This window comes from Budorcas taxicolor, chromosome 23 (genome assembly GCF_023091745.1).
Source record: "Budorcas taxicolor isolate Tak-1 chromosome 23, Takin1.1, whole genome shotgun sequence".
Taxonomy (NCBI): domain Eukaryota; kingdom Metazoa; phylum Chordata; class Mammalia; order Artiodactyla; family Bovidae; genus Budorcas; species Budorcas taxicolor.
Window position 1 is genome coordinate 41,176,208 of NC_068932.1, and position 14,644 is coordinate 41,190,851.

The following is a 14,644-nucleotide window of genomic DNA, read 5'->3' on the forward strand; positions in this document are numbered from 1 at the left end:
GACAACCCTACCTCTGACATCAGAGGGAAGGAGTGAGAAAGGACAGGTGGAGAAGGGCAGGAAGAGGAACCAACTAGGACTCAGAACATCAAGGACGGACCTGACGGCCCAGCACCTAGGGGAGCAGCATCACTTGACCCAAAGCTGCACAGATTTTCTCTGTGGCAGTCAGCAGCCCTCAGGGCAGAGGAAGGACTGCTGCTAAGATGAACCCAGGGTTGGCGTTGCCCCAAAAAGTGGTCTGGCTTGGCTTGAAAGAGGATTGAACAGTTCCTTGTGTGTAAAACAGGCTGAAGCACATAAAATTGCTGATATTTGACTATATCTTACCTATGAAAACAGTTTCATATGGTACAACCTAATAAGTGTTGACCTGACTGGCTAACTTTACAGCTAAAAAAGATGCAGAGAACCATAATGATCTTTAAGCCATTAACAACCTAACTAAAACTTTCAATGGGACAGGGCTAGATAAAACAGAAACTCTCCCAAGAACAGAAAATACAGAATAACTGCAATTATTTGTACATATGGCAATGAATTTCCTTTAATTCAAGACAAACATGACAAATTCATTAACTATCAAAAGCTACATTTTATTAAAAACAATCTGTCTTTAAAAATGTTTGATTATACAATATATACAATACGTGCTGCTTTCCTTTTTGGATTTCAGCATCCACATGAGTCCTAAAAAACAAAGGAGGGAAATAGCTGGTTAACAGTTTATAAATGGTAAATCAAAAGTTCATTTAAGAAGATGCATAAAGGAAATCTACCAACCAGCTCCTCCTCAGTGAGGAGGGCCCAAGTAAACCTACAGTATAGATCTGATGTCAGTTCTCCTCTTTCCTTCAATTACTTTGGAACAAAAGCTCAAATAATTGAAGCATATATTAAGAGTTTACACTAAGTACTGAAAAGCTAGTTTTAACTCTAACTCAGAATCCCATTTTACAGATTTACAGAGAAGGAAAACGAAGCAGAGTAAGACTAAAGGGGCAGAGCCAACAGGATCCCATCTCCTGATCCCCACCCACAGCTGTGTGCAGTACAGAATACCAGGTCATTTCTAAGATTCCCTTCCTCATCTCCTTTATAAAAATGGAGAATTATTTCATAAACAAAACACAGGTTTCAGAAATGCCCATTACCAACATCATTCCAAGGTAGTTCTATCTTAATTTTCCTTTTCTACTTTGTCTGCATAAAGTAAGCCAACCTGATGGGACAGTGAACAAAACTGATGGGAGGATTCAATATTCCATCATCTCATTTATCCATTTGTTGCGGGGGTGGGGAGAGTGCCAAACCAAGACCAATCTCTGCTCTCTTTCAACTGCACATCTTAAGGCCACCAAAGGAATCAATCCAAAGGTGGGGACTTGCAACCACTAGGTTGTGTTCTGCCCTTCTCACCAGTTACACACAATTTTAAGAATGGGGCACTAGAGGGAAGCAAAATCCAAATTTCACCAGAAGATGAAAAAGTGAGACAGAAACTATGATACATACATGCAGCTGTCCCAGAGGAAATGTTACCTTCAGCTGGTGTCAAGCACTTAGCCTCTGCCGGCTCTGACTTGAAGTAATCACAGGCTCTGAGATCTCAAAGGTCCTCACAATCTCCTGGTAGAGAACAGAGAGCATGTGGGCACTGGGTTTACAGCAAAGGAATTCTTGGAAACAAACTGCCCGGGGTAACATGCAGGGCTTTACCTCCCAGTCTCGATAACTCAAAGCTATAATTGCTTGATTCCTAATTTGAGTGTTTTGGTCAATTCCTCGACTTTCTTCATTAACAGGCTCTGTTTGAGAGGCAAAGTTTTCAAATCAGAAGAGGTAATCTGAACAGACACCAATGAATAATAGGAAAGACACCTGTACCAAGCAGACGCTTAGAATATTATATTCTTATTAGGAATTCATGCATTAGGGTTGTATTATTACAATAGAAAGTAACCCCACTTGCTTCCATTAAAAAAAAAAATACATATGGTAAAATAACACATTCCAATCATTTGAAAAACTCTGCATATCTATGAACCAAACACAGAGCTAAGGTCTAGTGCATCCAGTATGAAAGTAAGAACTTTTTAAAGGAATCGGTAAATGCAGTGAAAACACTTCATTCTGTACAGGAGGCCTTAGAAGACAAAGAGTAATGGAGAATGTGAATCATTCAACAAAATTAAGATTCTCTCTGCATTAACCATGCTCTTTAATATTTACTGACATTTGTAAATTGTATAGCAATGTTCTTTTTTGACATCAGTTTTCTAACTGTGAGAGATATTTAAATGAAACTTGTATATAAAAGAGGCAAAACAATGAGAAAGAAAAAAAACAGATCCTGGAGAGGAGGAGCTGGCATTAGGGATAAAATAGAAGGAAACTACAAAAATAACTGTAATACAGACTTTCTAAATTAAAATTTAAGGGAAACTATATCATTTCTTGTTATTCTTAACAGCAGTAGATGTTGAATCAATGACAGAACTGAATCCATCAGTTTTAAACTATGATCAAGTTTTCAGTATTTTCAGTTAGTTAAGGAAGACGTTGTAAAAGTTTGTCGCCTAAAATAAAAACTCAATTTACACTTAATAAAATACATTTCACACCCTCCAGTAACAAATACGTTTTCTTTAAAACTAACTTTTCTGGACACAGAATCATTTACCTATTATTGGCAGTCGGTCTTGGTCAAGTCTTATTCTTGCAAAACCATCCTGTAACACAAAGACTAAAATTTAGATTCAAAACCGTCAGCCACTGGATGAAAAAATTACTCAGTGAGAAAATTCTAAACCTTAGACAATCAAAATATACCATGACAAATAAGCAGGAGTGTATACAGACAAGCCTTCTCTCACATCTCCCTCTGCATGGGGTATCTTTCAGGTTCTAATCAGCTCGCTTACCCGGGCACAGCCTCATCCCCAAGATCTCTTAAAACTACAACCATCTTGGCTCTTTGACTGATTCATACTTTTTGAGTACTCCACATTGTATTATTATGATTATTTTTTTGGCTGAGCCATGCAGCTGGTGGGATCTTAGGTCCCCCAGCAGGGACTGAACCCAGGCCCTCAGCAGTGAGAGAGAGCAGTCCTAACCATTGGACTGCCAGGGAGTTCCTGAATACAACACATTTTATGATGCGTAATACTATCACTGACTGTTGACAGAATACGCTTTAGCTATCATTTCTGAAAAAACACTTTTGTCAAAAAAAAACAAAACCAAAACTTTTTGTCAACACAAGATTCGATTTTGTTAAAATCGAATTAATCTTAGAAGTGCAGGATTGCAACTGGACATAAGACTGAAGACAGCCTGGAGAAAATTCTCAAGGTACTCTTCTGAGAATTTTTTTTTTTTTTTTTTCTCCTAAACCATCTGTTTTGAAATTACTTCAAACTTAAGAGTTACAAGACTACTGCAAAGACCTCCCATACATTCTTTACCCAGAGTCACCAACTGTTCGTGTTTTGCCATATTTATATTACTGCTTTCTCTCTCTGAAAGTGACAGTGTAGTCACTCAGTTGAGTTCGACTCTTTGCGACCCCATGGACTGGCTTCTCGGCCCATAGAATTCTCCAGGCAAGAATACTGGAGTGATGTGCCGTTTCCTTCTCCAGGGGATCTTCCAAACCAGGGATTAAACCTGCCTCTCTTGCATCTCCTGAACTGGCTGGCAAATTCTTTACCACTGTGCCACCTGGGAAGCCCTTTTCCCTACAATTTCGGTGTATATTTCTTGAAAACAAGGGTATTTTCTTACATAACAACTAACAAATTTGGGAAATTTAACATGTATATTACATAGTTACCTAATCTGTAAGCTCCAAAAATGTCTACAATGTAAAAGCAAGCACTTAGTTTTTTAGCTAGTTTTTTTGGCCTGTGACTCCTCAGTGTTTTGCTACAATGGGTCTAAAACACATACTGGTTAGTACAAATTCCTTAGCCACCTCTCATCTATACCTGTTATTATTTACTCTCTTAAAAGCAAAGAAAAACAGAGAAATAATCTTAAATCTTACCCTTATAATAAAAGAAACATGAAAGATGTTTTCCACTGTCCGGGGGAAAGAATGTGGATCAACCACAAAGTCAAAGAAGGACATTGGAGTATCAGCTAAAGAAAAAAGAAGAAAAAATTCTTCAACAGAGGACAAATTACTTTTGCTCATCAATTAAGACCAATATTCTCTAGTGTTAACCAAAGAAAGAAAGTGGGTATTCATCCTGTTATGGGATGGAAATCAATACAACCCCGCTTGAGGACAATCTGGTGTATCTGTTAAAAATCTGCATGCCCACTTCCCTGGCAATCCTCCTTTAAAAAGCTGTCCTACAGAAATATTAGCACACGTGCACAAAGTGGTATGCCCAGATTTTTCGCTCCAGCAGTTTATACAAGAGAAAAATGCTATAAAGAACTTGTCCACTAAATAGAGGATTTGTTAAATTATGATACACTCACCCAATGGGAATCACTGAAAAGAGTAAGCAGGATCTGCATGTATCAATATGGGAAAATGTCCAAATGGAAAAGTCATCTTGCAGAAAAATGTGTATATTATTTTGCTTTGAAAAAAGCAAAACACCACCATCACCAACAACAAAAAAATCCCAACTACTTAGTTGCATATTTATTATGACTGACATAGACATAAAAAAGTCTGAAAATACACACATCACATTTTATAAGTGGCGACCTTGAGGGAGTGAGGTCAGGTAGAACAGGTACTTGACTTTTTACTTTTCTCACATCTTTGGCATGTATTATTTTATAACAGAAAAAATATCCCATCTTTGAAAAATAAAAATGAGAATTTCTTTCACCACTATGGTGGGATGGACATGTTCTCATCGGATTTCTAGAGAGAAGTCTCATAAAAGACATGTCAAGAAAAATCAAAATGATTCAAGCATTACATATATGCCTTTTAAATAAAAATAGCTTCTCATTGCAAGTGACACAGGCCTAACTGACAAATACAGATTGTTCCACTTTAAGCTTGGTATCGTACTTACGATCTTCTTCAAAGTATGTTTGCAACAATCCCAAGATTCTTTCTACTTCTTTTTCTGTTGCTTCTTGATGAGACTCTTCCATTCTTTTTAACTGAAAATATAAAGCTGTTAACAAGCAGACTGACCTACTTGCCTGCCTGTTAACCTTTTCTGCTCTCTTCCCCGGCCAAATTCCTCAAAATGTCTTTTACTTAGGATTTCTAACAGTTTTTATTCCTGTCTTAAAACTGATAGTTAAAAAAGATTTTTCTAGCTTTAGTAACATTTTCATATGAATTATCTAAGAGAGGAGTAACATGACCAAATCCATCATTTTTAGGTTGAATGTAAAATAGCAAATTATAAAAGGGGCAGTTTAGAACAGTGGTTCTCACCTGGGAGTGATTTTTCTGCAGCGCCCCCCACCCACCATGAGACATTTTCTAACACTTGGTTGTCATGCTTGGGACGGGAGGGGGGAACATGAGAGGAGGCTGTTAGCATCTAGTGGGAAGAGGCCAAGGATGCTGCTAAACATCCTACAATGCACAGGAGAGCCTCTCACAGCAAAGAATTATCCAGCCCCAAATGCCGACAGTGCCGAAGTTAAGAAACCTGTTTTGGGAGAACTAATCCATACTACAGAAATGAGTTAAGACCTAAGACAAGTGGTCCATCCAATAAAATGTTTAAAGACTTAAACATATCAAAAATGATTCAAACATTAAATGATTACTTTTTAAGTGACAGAACCTGACTCCAGACCCAAACGCTGAGAAAAGACGGCCAAATTACATGTATATGACACTAATGGCTATTTTAAATTAAGTGTTTTTAAAAAGTAACATTTGAACAAACAAACCTGGGCAGGCATTGCCTGCTGCTCTTCTATCATACGAACTTTTCTTGGACGTTCAATTCGTGGCTTTGGCACAGGGCACTCTCCTTGTATTGAACCCAACCTAATGAAAAATATGCTTTCATGTCTTTGTTTTTAAAACAAACTAATTTCACTAACTGAAAGCAGTTCCCACAGCATCCTCAAATTCAGACCAGGCATCAGTGGTGTATGAGTGACATCAGACCAAGACTGTCCCGTTTGTGACAGCCTTTCTGCTCCTTCTGTGTTTCTCAAAGAATTCAACCAGATTCCTCCTCAATACCTTCGTATTTTACTCTCAATAGTAAGTCAGTCAATATGCCTGTGGTCCTCCCAGCTAGCCTGTTGTCTGTTTCACAGAGCCAGCTTCAGAGATCAGGGGAAGGACGAACGTGTGTGGGGGATGGCGATGAATATCCCCACTGAGGTTAAAAAAGCCTTTTGTTCTGGGGGTGCCAGAGCAGAGCCCCACTGCCTGCGACTCCAGAACACACCTGTCTTATGAGATAACAGGTAAGGCAGAGGCCATGGGATTCCTTTCCCTTTTGGACTCCCTCCACCTCCCAAAAAAGCCCTACAGCAACAGACATACCAGGCAGAAACAACCAGGGCCTAGAGAATTTAGTCCACTGTGGTCCCTGCACTGGAGGAAATCAAAATATACAGTAGAGATCCCATGTGTGCGCTGAGTTGCTTCAGTCATGTCTGACTCTGCAGCCCACCAGGCTCCTCTGTCCATGGGATTCCCCAGGCAAGAATACTGGAGTGGGTTGCAGGGATTGAACCCGAGTCTCTCACATCTCCTGCATCAGCAGGCGGCTTCTTTACCACTAGGGTCAACCAAGAAGCCCAAGCAAATCTTACCAGATGGAAAGAAAACATGGGGGAAAGGACACTGCAGGCCAAGGCAACAGCAAGTACAAGGCTGCAAAGTTGTAAGTAAATCACTGTGGCCGCAAATTGGGCTAGATGATGACAAAAGGTTTAAGTTATGTAACCCAAGGCTATCTTTCTTTCTTTTTATTTTTGGACATGCCTCGAGGCTTGGGGGATCTTAGTTCCCCGACCAGGGATTGAACCCACACCCTCACCAGTGAGAGCTTGAAGTCCTAACCACTGGACCACCAGGGAATTCCCAAAAGGCTATCTTTAGATCCTGCATTTATGATGGAGCCTAGTTCAACAGCAAAAAAAAAAAAAAGATTTAGACTTTTCCTATAATAAAGAAGTTTGATCTTTTTGCTGTAATATACAGTGATTCTGGGCACCTGAATTAAGGTAAGTCTTGTTAAAAACAGATGCCTCGGGAAATACGAAGAAAACCCAGACTTACTAAATCTCCATCTCCAAAGCCTTCTGAGGCACTACCAATTTCAGGAGGTTTAGAAGGGCACTCAGAATAGACAAATGCCCTAATCTATCCACTTAAGGAAGAAACCACCTGAGTGGTTGCCCTGGAGAAATTATCTACTGGATATTTTAAAGGCTGTCTTACAAAAGAACCAGTAAGAGTTGTTCTTAGCCTCTTCATAAGACTAAGCTAGGAAATTAAGACAGGAGCCAATTCCATTTGAGTATAAAGAAAAGCTTTTCAAAATCAAAGCTGTATCCAAAAAAGATGAAGTGGGCAGTTTATGTGACAGTGACTCAACTAGTCTTCAAATATAGGACAGCAATCATCTAACAGGGAATTATATATAATAAATGGCACTTTACATATATTGGTAGAATCTTAAGATACCTTTCATAGGAGGTATCATCCTCCTACGTAATAAGGACTTTTAAAGATGATAAAGCCAGACATTATGTCACAGACCTAAAGTCTCCCACGCTAGAAAGCAAAGGTGCCAGCAGAGTGCCCTGCTAAGGAGATGCCAGCCCACGGCCTCTCCTGCTCCAGTTAAGCTGGATGAGGATCCATCCGCAAGATACTATGGGCTTTTAAACCAAACTTTAGAAAGTCTCTGAGCGATGGCATCATGACTGTCTGCTCTACAATACCAAATAATTGTTGTCCCTACAATAAAATACAATTTAAGGTTTACAAATGGCTGGTCTGTCGGATTTTCAAAATAATCTTACAGAAAGTGGAATGTATGGGTTTTATTAAAGGTGTTTTCTGCTGTTTTGCCTGATATTTTCCAGGAGTCATAGACTATGAGTTCAAAATCAGAACTATCTTCATCACGGATGAGTTCTTCAGCTTCTAGCGGATTTACACCCATATGAGTCAGCTACAAAAACGAAGGGAAACAGAAACCCCAGTTAAGCCACGAGCAATCATTCACAGCACTCAATTATCTCTATCACTACACAACAGGCCAGAGGCAAAGTCTGTTTTCAGTGTCCTAACATGTTGGCTCAATTTCTTATTACAAATTTCCTGTTTTCAAAGGCACCTTCTTTTTGGCAGAAACTATTCTTCAAGGTACTCAGGACTTTTTGGTGAGAAAATGAGATGATCCAGACCAAAGGGTCTCAACCAGAGCAATTTTTTAAGCACCCCTCCACCCCCAGCATTCTATCTAGAGACACTTTTGATCGTCACAACTGGGTGGATGGCAGGGAGGGCCGTGTTACTAAATGCTGTAGGGGGCATTTAGTGGGTAGAGGCCAGGATAGTGCTCAACATCCTACTGCAGGTGCCCCCTACAACAAAGACTCAACCAGCCCAAAATGCACGTAGTGCCAAGGCTGAGAAGCCCTGCTCTAGCCCCCTGCAGGCCGAGGGGTGGACACACCAGAACTTAGCTTGCTGGGCCTGATCACACACAAGTCATTTTTAAACTATCAGCAATGCTGAATTAGCATAAAAATAGAAATTCACATCCCTAAGCAAACGCTGTGGGATAGAACATGGAAGTTTAGCTGGCTTTCAATTTTCATTTCCAGCCAACCTCCTGGAGACCTCTGATTAGCTTGCAGATTAGGATTTCCAGGGAGCAGCACCTAGCATCAGGGAGAGATCGACTCATCTTAAAGGCGACTTCCTGGGAAGAGTTGGCGGAAGTCTAATAATCGTCTTATCTCAAGCTATCTTGCAGAAAGTGTATTAAATTTGCTTTTATGAAAGTACATTTTTATAACATTATAAAATTATGAAATGCCTAGAAGTTATCAAATTAAAACAGCAATACCATATATAAACAGTAATAAAAAGCCCTCAGAGAGCTTAACTACTTTGAAGAAAAGAGAGGCTGCCAGAACCCAGTCAAAGAGACACGGTCAGCTCTGTTCCATTCTCCTGCCAACCGTTCTACCACTGCACACTTGGAGAAGACATTTCAGTTTTTATGTGGTCAAATCTGCCAATTTTTTCTTTATAGTTCTTATATTTGGGGTAATACTTGAAAAAAATCCTCCCGCCAGAGTCTATAGACAGCTATTAGATTGGGGGTCAGCATGGACCGCTTTAAGACTTACGGAATTTAAAGTACAAAGCTCACCCTGATAAATAAAAGTAATTTTTAAAAAGATTACCCAATATATAGTCAACTTTATTTATTGAACATTTTCCAAAATGCACTACACTTCAAGTTTTTTAAAAAAAATTTTAAGGTTTAAAATTTAAGTTAAATTTTTTTAAAAACCTAAGGTTTTGAAAACATCAAAAACCTCATCTGCCTCATGCCTTTACAAAATAATTTATCTGTTCGGATCTCATGGTACTAAATCATTTTAATAACCTTTTAACAAACAGAAAGTTAATGTCCTAACAGAAATGCTAGGACAGAGGTTGGCTCAAAATAAAACCAAGATAAAGAAAAAAAAAAAACAGTAAAATACAAAGTTCAACTCATTGTGCTTTTTGGGGGCAAAAAATTCATCAAGCCAAAGTTTCAAAATTTCAGGTAACCACCATTCAATCATTAAGAGGCAAAGACAGTTGAATAAAACAACAACAAAAAACAAAAGCAGAACCCCAGTCATATTCGTATGGTTCTGAAATACTCTCAAAGACAAATCAAAACATGCCCCTCCCCCAGATGTAACTCATATCCAGCTGTACTTTGCCTGCATGTGGGTTTCTGCCCAGCCCAGCACAAAGGTCCCGGGTCACTGAGAATGAACTCCTGAACTGACAACCGAGTGAGGGAAAAAATGGCCATTTGAAATAAACAGCACCCTGAGTCTTAGAAGGCTAGGAGGTTTTCAAACTGCTCTCAATTCCCAACCTAGATTCCACCACATAGTCCGACTGTCATGTGTTTAATCTGGTAAGATCTCTCTGGAGGAATCTCAGGCCCAAACAAAAGGGAAAATGACGTGAAAACCATCTGCATATCGATATAAGCAAAGTGGATAATTATACAATATGTGGCATGAAACATTTTTTATTACGATTCTGTAGCTTTGAACTTACTAGAGTTTCCACATATCGTAACATATCAAACGAGTTCAGATCAGAACGCAGCTGCTTTGCCTTCTCTTTGCCCAAATCTGAAGCCAGAACAAGAAAGTGGGCATCTAGGACTGCTTCTCTTGCTCGGGACACTATTCGAAAAAGAAGGAAAAGACACACATTACAACATACATGTTTATCCACAGGCATTTTCCCAAAACTTCCAACTGCACTTAACTCCCCATTTCCCATTGGACCAAAAGGAAAAAAAAATCTCAAACACACTCATCTCTGTGTAAAAACAGGTTCCCCTGGTCAGCTCACCAAAATCTGAAATCAAAGCTGACCAGTCTTCCTAAAAAGCCAGCTCTCTCTACTACACTGTTCCTGCTTCTGGGAACTGAATAAAAATCTCTTCATTAACTGCAGTTTAACAAAACCTCCATCATCTCTAACACTGGCTCTTCGACCTTCGGACTCCAGTAACCCATCCAGGCACTATGAACACCTGTGTTGATGATGGAAGCCAAGCTGAATGCCCACGTGTGTAAGGCGTTGTGCTTGGGCGTGGCCAAGACCGGTAGATAATAGATACGTTGTCGAGGAGCTTCAGGTGCAGTTCTGTGCTGGGCAGGTAGCGGGAGAGGCAAACCCTGCCTGGCAGCACAGGTCCCACCAGATGAACAGCCTACAGGCAGCAGGGCCATGACCTCCGAGCATGGATGATCCAAAAAGGGTCATCTTTTAACATTTAAGATAAGCTACAGACAAGGATTTAAATAAAAGGAGACAAGCAGGAAACGGGGCCAGGAAACTGAAGATGAGGTTTGGGGAGAGGAGGGGCAGGGTTCATTAGAGGAAGACACAGGACTGAGGGGAATCGGTTTGAACCAGACCCCGAAAGGGAACAGGCAGTGTGGAACCATGCTCCAGGAACACCAGCAAAGGCGAACTGAAAAAGCAGCCAAGAGACAAATCCGGCAGGCAGAGTTCAAACACACAAATGCCTCTGCCTAGCTTGCTCCTCAAGGCCATTTCACTTGAATTTTTGATTGCCCAAACATTCCTCAGGCTGATGAACGCACTGACTCCAAGTTTTGTATTCATATGCATAATTTTCTCCCCAGTTTTATTTCAGGAGAATTACTGTGAACATGACAATGAATGAGAGACAAGAGGCAAAAGCTAGGGACTAGTTCCTGGGCTGCTGCAGACCTGACCTCCCCTCCCCGCCGCCAGCCCGTCACTGCCACGAAAGCTGTGAGGAAAGTGCCCATCTCCCACGGGTGGGTTCACACCTCTGAAAAGCTGCAGAACATGCAGTCTGTATATATGGAGGATACAGAATCCTTTGTTGGCTGACTGTCTCCTAGGGCCTGGTTGAGTGAGTAACTGTGCCTTAAAAAGGCGACCCAGCTAGCATAGTAGAATTGGCCAAGCAGGAAATGATCTGTTAATCAACAACTTTTCAGCAGTGGGTGAATAACAGGGGACAAGGGGTCAAGAGCAACCCTGAAGAGACAGACTGGGCGGGGGGGTTCCCAGCTCAGAAGAGAAGAAAGAGCTAGAGAGAGTGGAGGAGGGGTTGCACCAGGTGAAAAGAAAGAAATGTTCTGGTTCTCAGAGAACATGTGGAGTGGTGGTGTCCAGGCAGCGGCCAGCTCTGTTGACTTCTTCACCTGCATGGGTCTGCACTCTCCTCTTCTGCTCCCATAGAATTTAGAGGAAGGCCAGGAGGGAAAAGTAGTCTGAGGACTTGTCCCCAGGCTCTGTGACCCAGTGCCCACACCATCAGGGGCTGCCTGACCTGTCCTGTCTTCAAACACAGAGACCACTCTTAGCACTAACACTGCTGCTGCTTTTCATTCAAACCAAGCTTTTATTTCAGAGCCCCCTTTGCCCCCAACAATGCTAGAGTTCAGTGCTGAGATTCCTCTCTTTCTCAGGCCCCTCCCCTCACTGGAGACCAACAGGGCCACCTGTAGACCCGGCCATCCCCACTGGGTTATATTAAGTGGACCAAAAGCAAAGAGCTTAGGGACGGGAGGTCGGGAGGAAGGCAGGAAAAGAAACAGGATGTCAGAAGCCAGCTCAGTTCTTTCTTTAATACATCCAATGCATCCTAGGTCGTCAATAGAGTAGAATGATAAGACATAAAAATTCTCAGCAGTCAATACAATAGAAATATAATACACAGAAAGTTCTCAAACTTGAACAAGCAACAGAATCTCCTGGGGCGCCTGTTAAAACTGGCTGCTGCTCCCCACCCCCAAATAAAGCCCTTACTACTTGCTTGTACTTGTGAAAGTGAAGTCGTGTCCGACTCGCCTACCAGGCTCCTCAGTCCATGGGATTCTCCAGGCAAGAATACTGGAGTGGGTTACCATTTCCTTCTCCAGGGGATCGTCCCTGACCCAGGGATCGAACCCAGGTCTCCCGCATTGCGGGCAGACGCTTTAACCCCTGATCCATCAGGGAAGCAGTACTTAGGGACTGATAAGTGCACAGTCATAGTAGTGGTGCTACAAGGGAAAAGGTTCCAAAACCAGTAAAGCACTCTTATAAATACGGGGGTTGTTTGCTGTCAACATTCGGTTCTCATGCAAAACTAATTAAAATTACCCTCAAATATATGATCACAGAAAGCTTCCTTTCATAAAATAATGAATTACCTTCATTAAAGAGAGTGTTGGCCTCTTCAAGGACCTCTGTTAACTTGTCGCTGGCATTCAATATATCCTCCCGGTTTTCTATTTTAAAAAAATACAAGCTTTGGGAAAGGTGCTCATCATAGGCTAACAAGTCATTCGCAGAGTAACCAGCAGCAGCTGGAGAGCCAAGTCCCAGCCCCCACCCCCACCCCCGCTCCCCGGTGGAATTATTTTCAGCTGTATTTCTTCAACCAAAACGGCCTGACAAGAGAAAAGATGACTACCCCTTTAGCAGAATGAACTTGAAAAGGGGACCCACTTCGCTCCCCCTAACCTTCACCCATGGGCTTCCACGCCTTCTGCAGCCTCTGAGGAGCGCTCTTAATCAGAAGGACTCTCCAACTCTGCAAGCCACAGCTTGCAGAGCCGGGCCACCGAGAGTTTCAGAATAGGTAGGTCCAGGGTACACTGGGGAATTTGCATTTCTGGCAGCTGCCTCGGGCGGGCGACTGCCGGCGGGGAACCGCTGGATCTAAGAAAATGCGCCCCGGCTCCTCGTGCCTCCTCTCCCCGGCTTCCAGACCGCGCCCGGCCTCGGGCGGTCCCGCCCCTGGGGGACTCGCGCGCCCCCGCCAAGGTCGTGCCTTGCGATCCGCACGACAGATGCGCGAGCGCCTCGTAAACCCCGAACCCGGGAGCGGCCGGGCGGCGCGGGGCTGGTCCCGGGCTCCACGAACCAGCCGGGCCGCGCAGGGCCTGCGCGCGGTTCCCGCCTCGCTACCCTGCCTTACGTTGGACCGAGTTGATAAGCGCCCGGTACTGATGGCGGATCTGGCGGCACAGACTGGGGTCGGTCTCCTCCTCCAGGCTCGCCGGGTCTATCATCTCGTCCCCGGAATCCGACGGTTCGGTATCCTCCAAGCCCGGGCGCTCTGGGGCCTCCCTGCGCTCGGGCGCGGCGCCGCGGCGGGACCCGGGCGACAGCGGGGACCGCGAGCGGGAGCGGGAGCGGGTGCGATCCCGGTGCGGGTCGCGGCCCCGGCCCCGGCCCTCGGGCCGGCGGCCGCTGCTGTCCCCGGACATCGCGCCAAGCCTCCCTGCAACTTTGGAACGGCGGAAGTTCGCGCCAGAAACTGAAAGCCCTGCACACCCTAAGCGCCTGCTCCCCGCGGAACGCGGCTCCCTTGCCGGCGCGAGCGCACAGCGACGCCTGTGGCTGGAGGCCGGCGGCAGGGGCCGAGGCCGGGGGCGCAGTGGTTACAGCGCCGCCAGGCGGGTACCGGGCGGCTCAGGCCCCTGACTTGGCACGCCCCTGACGTTGGATACCCTGTGATCCCACTTTAGATGCTTATAATCTTCGTGGTCTGGTCCTCCGTGCCCACCTCATTAGACTTTCACCTTCCCCGGGGTCTCCCTGGCTCTCCCGGACCCAGCCACACCCTTAAAACAAATACTTAGCATTCTTCCAGCTGGAAATTCATTCCAAGCTCCAGACAGAAATATCTGGGACATTGCCAGGTAATGGGCACGCAGACCGTGTTTGTTGATCGAGTCTCCTGCAGTTAAGCAGGATGCGCGCTGGATATGGAGACGAAAGATGAGATTCTGCCACTCACTATCTGTGACCTTAGTTCCTTGAGCCATTATGGCAGGGACCCAATGGAGTTTATGAACAGCTGGTAATCCCCCCTCCACTTTTTTTTTTTTTTTTTTTTGAAAGGGAAAAGTGTTAATCACTCAGTCC

At 43.4% G+C, this 14,644-nt stretch overlaps 1 protein-coding gene across 1 annotated transcript; it reads right to left on the reverse strand.

The window, feature by feature from the left end:
• Window positions 1-612: 612 nt before the first annotated feature.
• On the reverse strand, window positions 613-13,983 carry NSMCE4A (NSE4 homolog A, SMC5-SMC6 complex component). Its single transcript, XM_052661051.1, has 11 exons — window positions 13,692-13,983; window positions 12,922-12,999; window positions 10,271-10,401; window positions 7,990-8,141; window positions 5,890-5,989; window positions 5,049-5,139; window positions 4,052-4,146; window positions 2,684-2,732; window positions 1,720-1,808; window positions 1,543-1,629; window positions 613-690 (listed from the first exon to the last, which is right to left on the reverse strand). Exons 1-10 carry the CDS (start codon window positions 13,981-13,983, stop codon window positions 1,555-1,557), a joined length of 1,152 nt encoding a protein of 383 aa, XP_052517011.1. The 3' UTR covers window positions 613-690; window positions 1,543-1,554.
• Between the last annotated feature and the right edge of the window lie 661 nt (window positions 13,984-14,644).

Bases quoted from the DNA above. Each gene is read 5' to 3' on its own strand.
- NSMCE4A (XM_052661051.1), bottom strand. From the start codon at position 13,983: ATGTCCGGGGACAGCAGCGGCCGCCGGCCCGAGGGCCGGGGCCGGGGC. The intron at 2,733-4,051 runs GTAAGATTTAAG...TTTGTGTTACAG, and splicing joins ATGTTTCTTTTATTATAAGG to GATGGTTTTGCAAGAATAAG. The intron at 1,809-2,683 runs GTAAATGATTCT...CCTCTCAAACAG, and splicing joins AGACCGACTGCCAATAATAG to AGCCTGTTAATGAAGAAAGT.